The sequence below is a fragment of the Rhamphochromis sp. 'chilingali' genome, assembly GCF_963969265.1.
Source record: "Rhamphochromis sp. 'chilingali' genome assembly, chromosome: 10".
In the NCBI taxonomy this organism is placed as follows: Eukaryota; Metazoa; Chordata; class Actinopteri; order Cichliformes; family Cichlidae; genus Rhamphochromis; species Rhamphochromis sp. 'chilingali'.
In genome coordinates, this window is record NC_137937.1 from 14,194,042 (window position 1) to 14,205,103 (window position 11,062).

General features: G+C 42.6%; 1 protein-coding gene across 2 annotated transcripts; it reads left to right on the forward strand.

Moving 5' to 3' along the window:
• Nucleotides 1-2,368: 2,368 nt before the first annotated feature.
• zfand5a (zinc finger, AN1-type domain 5a) lies at nucleotides 2,369-9,512 on the forward strand. 2 transcript variants are annotated; one of them, XM_080893534.1, is made up of 6 exons: nucleotides 2,369-2,685; nucleotides 5,844-6,005; nucleotides 6,418-6,520; nucleotides 6,632-6,717; nucleotides 7,246-7,374; nucleotides 7,471-9,512. In XM_080893534.1, the coding sequence occupies exons 1-6, from the start codon at nucleotides 2,655-2,657 to the stop codon at nucleotides 7,617-7,619; spliced, it is 660 nt and encodes a 219-aa protein (XP_080749660.1). In that variant the 5' UTR covers nucleotides 2,369-2,654; the 3' UTR covers nucleotides 7,620-9,512. The 2 variants fall into 2 exon arrangements, with proteins under 2 accessions (XP_080749660.1, XP_080749661.1); XM_080893535.1 differs by having other exon boundaries at nucleotides 2,369-2,607.
• Nucleotides 9,513-11,062: the final 1,550 nt, after the last annotated feature.

Consider the following 11,062-nt stretch of genomic DNA (forward strand, 5'->3'; position numbering starts at 1 on the left):
GAAACTGCAGCGTGGTGGGTTGCCACAAGCACTGTTTTGAGCCTGTGTTGTAATATGTGAGCTGTGAGTTAAACTATAACTGGAATCTTTTTACTGAGGTTTGATTAGAGAAGAAAGACCGGGTTATAAAGGCTATATAAAAGAAGTCATGGTCATCAAAGCTTGTCTTTCTGAAAATCTCAAAAGATAATAAAACTGTGATGCCACGTGATATTAACTTGTACAAAAAACACGCTGTTTTATGATAATGTAAGGAGTCTTCCTTAGGGTTTGTTGCCATGCATGCACTATGTTCCTTTAGTTATGTTGCTTATTGGAGATCAGTTGCTTTATTAACTCTCCAAATCACCCAGTCAAACACAAAGCATTTCAGTCGTTTCATGATTTTTACCTTTCTTCTTTTAAAATACTTTACTCTTAAAATATACCATAAAAATAACGAGTAAATATGCAATCAAGTAAACCTGTCCAAATGGACACAGCACAGGAAGCTAATAAAAGACAAGTAGGTCAGACCACAAGCTGTCCTCTGTTCATCTGTGTATGATGAAACCAGTTTTAGCAGCAATGTTTCCGCATGTGTGTGTGTGTGTGTGTGTGTGTGTGTGTGTGTGTGTGTGTGTGTGTGTGTGTGTATAAGAAGGAAAGAGAAGGACTTCCCCTTGAAAAAGTCAGCTGAAGATCAGCAGTCACTTTTGCTTTCACTTAGCTACCACCATTTTTCAGTTTCCATATAAAGCTAGTTTGAACCGGATCAAACACACTGAGAAATCTCAGTGATTTCCAGACTTCTGTAAGCTTCTAGATTTCCACGAATCGACACACAGAGAGATGACAACATCCCCCCGCCCCAAACACAAGCTCACACCACCCGACTTCAACACTTTTTTGTTTTTTTCAGCTCTGACCTGTAGTGCCTGGGGATTTGTGTGATGTTATGCTGACAAGGTGGGAGGGGATATGTAGAGACTTGTTAGACCTTAAGGCACAGTACCCTATGTATGTACTTAATTATGTAGTATGACGCATTTGCAAGTGAGTGGAGAGTACAGGTGTATTTTGTATCATAAAAACAAATCCAGTGGATGTAATGCTCTGGTGGCTGTTGATGTAAAAACAATGGGTTAAGTCAATTAAAGCGACCCCTCAAACTTTGTGTCAACTATTTTGTTTCACTATAAACATTTTTTACCACAAGGAAAGACTTTATTTTAGAAATACTGAGGGCCAAAGTGCCTTTGCTGCCAATTTGACATTTGACAAGCCACCAAAAATAATTTATAAGATGTTTTCTACTTTTAGTAAATTAATTTAACTGGAATATTTAACACAGCTACTTTGGTAATATAGCCTTACCCATAATGGCACAATTTGGACTACTACTTGTATTTGTGCAGAATAAGATATTTTGCTGTTCTAAAAGCTCACTTTGAGTAATGTTTTGTGACTAAAATCTCTTTTCAGTTTCTTTTATAAATTCCCAGAAATCCCACTAAGCTCTTTCAGTGGTCACAGTCCAGTAACTAGCGCCAGCCTTTATTATTTCCTCAAGGCATTATTCTAACAGATGTACACCTTTAAAAAAATTCCAATCTTATGGTGCTGCTCACGTGTTTTTCTTGAAAACTTCCCCAACATCAACACAGGTGCTCGGGTGTTTTTCTCTTATACAGCTATCTTTGTGAAGACTAGTTTGACTCGACAAAATAGTTACAATGTCTGAACATTTTTAACTTCATCCACAATTTGTAAGAGCTGTTTGATGTTAGCAGTTTTGATTTGAAATAGGGTTAAAATCAGGGCCTAACGACTGACTGGGCCCTCACTGGGCCTAACAGTATTGATAATGTCAAGGTCACTATTTAGTATCAGTAACTGGGACATTAGCAGTTTGTAGCCAAATGTTGTGAAATGAGTCCGCTTGGCTTGTCTCCTGGAAAACATGTTTACAACCTGTACTTGCTTTGTTCTTCTGACAGAAATAATCATAGGCCATGTGAGTAGCAGGAGGGGCGAGGCTGTCACATTAATAGTGCCATCTCACAGATAAGTGTGTAGAATCTTCTACAAAGAGGCATCACGGATCACGGACCTGCATTCTTCTTGTTTTAATTCACTCATTGTCAGCACCATTATTCATTCATCCTATCATTTAGGTGGATTACTCAATATGGTCGTCCTTGTAGGAGGATGACGAATAGATGTGTAATAACGCAATCACGAAGTGGCGCAAGCGCAGACTGAGTTTCAGCGCCCTCCCTTTCTGGCAGAGCTGTACACAGAGCTCGAGGGCTCCGCGGGTAGCCAATGGGGACACGTTGTTTTACCCGTGACATCACCGCCACTCCTCTGACTAAAGAGGGAAACAAACATCCATACAGAAGGAACGGGAGAGGAAGAGAGAGAGGAAGGAAGGTAGGAGGCCGAGGAAGGGAGACTTAAAACCCCTCTAAACCTGTCTGGCACCGAGGACGACGGCACATAACCGAAGCAAGAAAGAGAAAAGGACCTCACCGGGACCTGAAATCAATCGACATTTTCCAGCTGCCCACACTAACGGCCACTTTTCCCCGTCGTCTCGCGAGAAACTTCATCGATTTTTAGCAGGTGATGATCTTGGATTATTGTTTTTTGGGATTTTTTTCTGAATATGGATGATTTTGGAAGTGAGCTCGGCTTATCGAGGTAATCAGCCAAACGATGGGTGTTTGCAGAGGTGGCGGTCGGTGATGGCGACCTTTAACGGTGGATTGAAAGGTCAGGCGGTGCGTTGCGTGATGGCTGAGTGTGATAAACAAGCTTTTTCCACCCCCCATTTCTTTAGCTTGTTAAAGTTGCCATCACCACCATCTCCTCCTCCTGAGTAGAAATGTCAAAAGCCCTCGAACGTGATTCCGTCTCTTTCAAGGAGGTGAAAATAACAAGGGAGGGAGCGAGCTAGTTGGTTGCTGTGCCTATTTTTCTGTTTGTCCCGAGAGCTGGGGGATGGGGCACCAAAGCCAGCTAATTCCTGTCTAGAAATAGAAAATTCATAAGCTGAATAGGCAAGCAGGGCGAGAGAGTTGCTTTCGAAATTGCTACAGAACATTTTCTTGAATATAAGTTCTCGCACGGCTTCGGCCGATGGAGGAAGTAGTTTCAGCTTTGGCTCAGACGAGCTTTGCTCGATGTGTAGAACTATGTGGCATCACCAAGTCTCTTTCTAAGTGCCTTAGTGTGATTATATAACCGTGGTTGTCCGCATAGCTTCGCTTAAATCACGCAGAACACCGCATTTCAGTACAAATAAAGTGATTAAAGCGAACTACAAAACGATGTCTAAACAGGAAGCAGGGAGATTGCAGACAAAGGAAGAAAGAAGAAACAAAGGGAGCCGATACCTCACTGTCTAGACAGTGGGTTTTCAGAAAACATTAGTGCCGTTATCTTCCCGTAGGCTTCTCGTGGTTTGTTTTCAACACTGTCCATTTTTAAAGAGCAAATTTTACAGCATGTGACAAGCCCAAATGTTTTGTTTTTTTTTCTTCTCTCCCCTGCCCTTCAGTGTGACTCAGGACTTTTTAAGCCCAGCAGGGCCTGAAATATGAGCTTGGCTTGCGCCTGATAAAGAAGCACAGTTTCCCCCTTTTGTTTGCTGGAGATTATCACACGTACGTTTTTTTGTTTCCGCAGTAGTTTTTGTTGTCCGCAGAAATCAAATGGCATAGTTTCTAGTCAGACCAGTTTTCACATTTGGTTATAGTGAAGGGTTTGGATCCTTTGTGAAAGGAAGTTGGGTTTATTGGTCGTGACTGATGATCTGCTCTGTGCTGGAAAGCCCCCGACTTCCTTTTGTTTGGGGTATTTTACAATTTCACATCTGTAGTGTTTCATAGGATTGTCTGGAATAATTCACAAGTGCATGTTTTGTTATAGGTAGGGACTGATTGAGGTGAATGTGTAATGACCCTCAGTATGCTTTATGTATCTCTGGAAGATCCCCCTTTGTTTCGAAAAACATGCAAGTCTTTTGAAGTATTCAGCGTGGCCATGTCTTTTTTACCTTATCGCTGTGCTTATAAGGTCTTGGTAAATATTAGGTTACCATGCCTGCTGTTTATCAAACACCTGGACCCATTGTTCCTTTGTGTCATAAAGTTAATGTGTTAACTGCTATGGGCCTCTTTTGTAATATGTTTTTGCATCGTCAGATGTGATTTAGTCGCAATTTAAATCAATACCTTTTCTTTTATTGAAGTGTTTCTGCGTAACGTGGAGCTAAAATCGTCCAGTCTACATCTAGTCAACACGATAAACTGATAAGTCAGTCAGCTTTAAAAGGAAATTACTGATGATCCATATAAAGGGGGTTGAAATGAAAAGCATTTTGAGCTACGCATTAGTTACTAGCTTTTAGCTGAGTCCCCCTGTCTGGTATTTTTCAGCAGTCAGCAGTTGGACACGTGACACAAATGAAAGGGAAAAAAAGGTCTTTGTGGGCTTTTCCAAGGAGACCCTTTATTGACATACTGGTGAAAACATCCAGGTGAAGAGAAACGAGGAAGTGGTAGGAAGACGGGTTTGGGTGGGGGTCTGATAGCTAATGGTGCTTGTTATTTAGGACACCTCGGGTGGACTGACAGGACGTTCTAAACCAACTGCCAGAACATTGAGCTCGCCTGCCCTGTTTGTGTCCGTGACCAGAATATAGACGAGCTTCACACCAATGCAAGCAGCTGCTGTGTTGCACCAGAACAGGGCAAAGGTTGTCCACAGAGGAAATATGAGCCCGTTGCTGTGTGTGGATTTTATATTTTATTTTTATTTATTTTCTGTGTGTGGGGGGCGGGGAGAAGAATCATAGGTGATCGGCTGAGTTGTAAAATGGCCCGGACAGGGCTGGCAGGCACAGCTCTTCTTTCCTATCTAATCCAGGCCTTCCATGTGTATCTGTCCTTTCATGTGGCTGTTTTTGATCAATCACCTTAAAGTCACCGTCTCCCATTACACAACTTCCTGCGCTGTTGCACAAAGACGGGTAGCAAACGTCACAGGACTACTTGTTTTGCCAAGTTACGCACATGCACGCTCATTTTCTGGGCGTATGCGTGGTGAGAAATGACTAGGGAGGTTTTGAAATGCCTTGTAAGGCAAGAGCCAAGGGTAGGGAGGGGAACACTTTGTGAAACAGCTGACCTACTTTGTTTATCGCTTATAGCCTTGTGCCATTTAGCAAAAACAGAATCTTATTTAATCTGAAGTGTTTTGTGTGTTCTTTTGCGATCATGATACCGCGAGTGAGTCAGAGCTTTTGTTTTTAATTAGATGGAGGAAGTAAGGGCCTGAATTTGGTATGAGGAAGAAGAACAGCTGACACTAAAGCCTACAAAAAGCAGAGGATGGGGGGGATAATGGGAATACCTCTCAGTTTTTCTCAGAACCACCAAAAGAGCCGGCAGGAGGGAAGAGGTGACACTGCAGTGAACAAAGCTGTAGAACAGAGCACATACGAGCCTTTGCCAAAGGTGTTGAACAGAGAACAGTGAGTGTTGTTTGTTCTGTGGGATTCCTGCGGAGACACATTCATTACTGTATTCAGGCTAAAGGGCAAGTCAAAGCAGAAAGCTGAATTTACATAAAATGACAGCCGTGTTATCAGTCAGCTATGTTGATACTGCAACCAGTTTCTCTGGAACCAGACTAACAGGAAGAGCGGTAGGGGTGGAAATGCGTCCAGGAAAACATTTCAGTTCTTTTTTTTTTTTTTTTCTTTCTTCCATGCACGTGTCAGATCGAGGTGTTGGTGTTGCAAACTGCACGTCGGTCTAAGAAGCATTCTCACTCTGTCTCCCTCGTTCTTTCAGCAATGGCTCAAGAGACGAACCAGAGTCCAGTGCCCATGCTTTGTGCCACAGGTTGCGGTTTCTATGGCAACCCAAGAACCAATGGTATGTGCTCCGTATGCTACAAGGAACACCTGACACGGCAGCAGAGCAGCGACCGCATGAGCCCCCTCGGCCCAATGGGTAAGACCGCACACACAGATTTGATTTGTCTTCTCCTTCAGAGTTACTGCAGCTCAGACTGATTACATCAGTTTCTATGTAAACAAATACATGAACTTTAATCAGTATATTTAAAGCTTTTACTCCACTGTGGATAATAACAGACAGGGTCAGGGTGATGGGGTGCTCCTTTAAGCACTTCTGTGATCCAACATTAAAGTTTTTCTTGATGCAAAACACTATCAGTACTTTGAAACAAGGAACAAGGGAGAATATGTCCCAAAAGAGAAGTGACGTTGAATACATTTTTAGATAGGCCTGAAACTGCTGAAAACAGTTTCTATTATTCAGCTCACTTGTTGGCATGCAAACCCACATCACTTGGATTATATTTATTTGGATTTTTAAATTTATTATCATTGTCATCATACAGGCTCAACTGCTAGTCCTACCTCAGAGGCTTCTGCCATCCAGAGACTAGAAGCCAGTCTAGCAAAGGTTGATGCCTCCCCTGCCCCTTCACCAGACATGTCTAGGTCAGTATCCGCTGCCATTAGCTCTCGTGATGTTTGCTGGTTACTTTTCTTGAAATTGAATGAGCAATGTGATGACTGACTCACCTCGCTCCCCGCTGGTTAAACCTGCAGAACCATTCAAGGATCTCTTCCTGTGACTCAGCAAATGACCGAGATGAGCATCTCCAGAGAGGACAAACCTGAACCCCTAGAGCCTGGTAAAAACATGCTTTCATTCCTATTGGTTGCTGGCAACATTGCAGGCATTTTACACATACCTAGTTGACAGCTTAAAAACACACTTCTCGAGGCAAACACTGCTACATAGTTCTTTCTGTAGCCTCCGTTTTATTTTTGATGCTTCGCTGCATACCTTAAGCTCCGCTGTTGGTTTTCACTTACAGCCTCCAAGAAAGAGAGGCTGTCTAAAAATAAACCTGTTTAAAAATACCTCCACTCTCAGGACACTCAGATTTAACGTTGCCTGCCAGAGGCTTGCTCAGAATAGTGTATTCTTTGCTGCCAACAACAAGAGGGGCAATTTAGAGATAAGGAAAATACTAATTACTATTATCTTGGACAACAATGCAACATTTTAGAGGCCACTGGCTTTCATTGTCTTGTAAAAGTATGACAAACAGCCTTGTTTGCTGCTCTGGGAATTAAAGGGATAATGACACATTAAAGGCTTCCGTGACTTATGACTTTTTTTTTTTTTCCCTCCCATTGTCTTTCTTTCTGCGTAGTTGTAAGCCAGCCTGCTGCTTCTAGCCCTACTCCTGTAGCCTCTTCTAGCAGTGAGGAAAGTAAGAGTGACACCCCCAAACCTAAGAAGAACAGGTGCTTCATGTGCCGCAAGAGAGTGGGCCTCACAGGTGAGTGAGCAGGTCGCAGTTCAGCATGAATTTCTGTCAGTGCACTTGTGAAACGCTCCCATTCCAGCTTTTAACCCTTGATTTTTGCGCCTCCAGGTTTCGACTGTCGCTGTGGCAACCTGTTCTGCGGCATCCACCGGTACTCTGACAAGCACAACTGTCCCTATGATTACAAGGCCGAGGCTGCCGCCAAGATCCGCAAAGAGAACCCCGTGGTGGTGGCTGACAAGATCCAGAGAATATAATAGATGAGACAGAGCAGCAGTGGCAGCAACAATGAAACACCATTGACAAAAGACTGGAGTATGAGTGCGAACCTTTGAAATGAGCATAAATGAGAATGGAACAGACTTGATTTACAAAATTACAACCTCAAGAAGATCATGGAGAGGAAAAAAAGAAAAACATAAAAGATCCTGTCTGAGGAAGATGCATGAATGATCACTTTTCTCCCTCTTTTTTTTTTTTTTGATTAACTCATTAGTTTTTATCCTGTTTTCTGTGGTGTGGTTTTTTGTTTTGTTTTTCTCGTTTTTTGCCGCCGTTCAGTCCGACGTTTTGTTTTGTTTTTTCTAAGAATATGTATTGTCTTACTAAGAGCAGACCAGGCTACATGTCCAGGATAAGCTGTGCTCCTCTCACCCATACCAGGCGCCATTATTGTGCCAAACCGTAGACGGCCATTTAACACGCGCCGCCACGTGTCAAGACACTGGCTGGTCTCTCAAAAGCATTCAGACTACACAGAAACAGTCCATACAAGTTGTGTCCCTCAACCTTTGAACTTCTCGCTCTGTGCTCCGTCGGCGCTGGAGTCGGTCAGCGTCTCCTGCCTCGCACGAGGAGGGGGGGATTTGTTGCGATGTCTTTTCCTAGCTTTACCTACCTCACGGCTGCCGCGTTAAGCTACGTTGTCTTCCCTTTTACTTTTTTCGTCAGCTTCGACCCCATCAGAGCAGTTGATCATCGTGACAGTCGGCGTCGGTGAATTCCCCTAACCCCTCCAATCGGCACACCTTGCTTTCACTTTGATGGGTTTTGATTGAGGCTGTTTGGAGGTATCATGCTAGACGGGGGACACACAAATTACTCGCTGAAGGAGTTCCACCAACTGTTGCCGGACTCTGTGTGTGTGTGTGTGTGTGTGTGTGTGTGTGTGTGTGTGTGTGTGTGTGTGTGTGTGTGTGTGTGTGTGTGTGTGTGTGTGTGTGTGTGTGTGTGTGTGTGTTTGAGCCGACGTGTGGCCTGAGGGGAAGGATGGCACCCTTCCCCCATGGGTCTGGTAGGGTCAATGTAGGCATCAATATTGTAGGGGCATGAATGAATGGGATAAATGCATGAGTCACTCTTCATCTGTGTTTAGTGTTTCACAAATATCATTCAACTTAGGGTTTCAGATGTTTTATTTGCTGAAAGACAATTATCTGTTATGTTTTATTAGCTTATTTTTCTCTTCCATTGTACTGATGTTAGCACATGTATTCAGTGCATTGATGGAGTTAGGGTATGTGAACCATGATTTCTTTTTTTTAAATGCGCTAACAAAACATTCGTGTGAGCACAGTGTGTGTGTGTGTGTGTGTTGGGCTGTGTGCATGTGTTCTGTCCTCACCTCTTCCTTATCCCTTTTGACTGTAGAGCTACCCAGTTTATCAGCACATGTTTACAGAACTACAGGAGCATGCCAGAGCTAGATTTATGAAAAATAATAGATACCAAGATTAGATGTAACTTCTCATCTGTCTAACAGCTATTGGTCTCTGTGTCTCTGCTATAGAGCACTGTAAGGGGGAAAAAAGGGAGGGGAAAAAAGTGTGCGTGTGTTTTTGTGTGAGTGCACGTGCACATACCTGTGCGACAGTGTGTTTTCATGGCTGCCTGACACATTGAAACCGATGTATGTTTGTGACTTGTTTCTCCCCCGTATGGATGTGTTTTTTGTTTTGTTTTTTCATTTAAAGTTAACTGTATGTATCCGTTTGAGTTTTTCCTTTCTGATTCTTAGTTATATGCAAATTTGTACAAAAAAGAAAAAACAAAACTGTGTTGATATTTATGTATTACATATAATCTTGCTATCCAGCATTACAACAGAATAGTATCATGTAAATAAAACTGTACAGAGAGACATTACAAAAGGCTGAGTGTGTGCTGATTCAGTGTCCCATTTTGCTTATTGTTTTTGGGGGGTTTTTTTATTGCTGGTTTGATTAAACGTTAAGATAGAAAATGTGGCCAAAACAAGCAGGTTTTGGATGACTGTGCACAGGACAACTTGACTGAACGTGGCTGGATTATTTTCAGTCAGGACAAGACTAGAGTAGGAGCACCATTTCCCCCGTCATTAATTCCTAAACCAGGCTAACCTGACCTCAGGCCGAGGTCTGGGTCACACAGGAAGTATTAATCCCCAGATTGCGGAACACCGTGTAGGTAGGATGCTTATGAGCGTGTTTCAGGGACACTTCTCACACTCCTGTTTGGAGCCCCAGGGCGAAGGCAGTTCGCAGATGGCGTTAACGGGAGCAGCTGCTCAGACAGCTGAGGTGTCCTCATGTGGTGTTGCTGTGACAGAGGACCACAAAGATCACATTGTCTGGACACACAGCTAAAATGCGATGGATTTCCAACCTGAATCTTATGCCAGTGACAAAGCATTATTAATCACTGACCACATCTTCTGAACCCGATATGACAGAAGAGTGAGTACACCATGTAACTGATGCAGTGGAATCACACTACATTGCTAACGGTCTCTTTCCACTATCACACAGACTTAACCTATAATTTGTTTCACTGATGGATGCAGAACCTTATCTGTGTCATCCTCTCCCTATTTGTCTGTCATTGGGTGTGACCGAGGCCTCGGTGGCCTCAGAGACTCCGACTAGTGGAAAGTGACAGATGCTGTAGCCAGATGTGCAAAGGCGATGGAAGTTATATGGGGCCACAAACAGGAACATACAGTACTCTCCTCTTTAAAGACAACAATCCAACCTTATAGAGCACTTTAAAAACAACATGGTTGACCAAAGTACTTTCCGGGAAAAAAAACAACAGTGAAACTTAGGTTAAGTTCATCTTATTCCTTTTCTTTTCACACACTTTCTACATTAAATCCTGACTGATTCTTGCAGCTCATAGTTGGGTCAAGATAACCTACATTAAACATGCACTCACTATCCGTTTTACATCCATCCACAGCAAAATGATATACATATATTGGGAACTTAGGAGTTTGAGGGGACTATGATAGAGTTGTCTGACAAGTCAGTGTCCCGGAGAAAGACAACTGCTCTCAGTGCTGCCACCTGGATGTGAGAGCTGTATAAGTGCAACCCACTTACCACACATTTTCAAAGCACTTGTGTATCCAATATGAATCACACAGCATCATTACATCATACCAAAACACATGTTTATGACTAACATGTATATAACAGTTGAATAAATGCCTTTATCGGCAAATGAGTCAAGTGCTTCAGGGAAAAGTAGTGAAATAAGCAAAAAAAGAGAGAGAGGGAATCTTTTGAAAACCAGCATATCTTTTCATCAAAAACTCAACAGTGTGTTTAAAAAAATTGTATTAGGGCACTAAAAGCTTTACAAATATGTGGCTGTACAGTTAAAATGTATGTATGTCATTTTAGAAGAATATTGGTGGTTGATGGAAAGAAATGTTATGTGG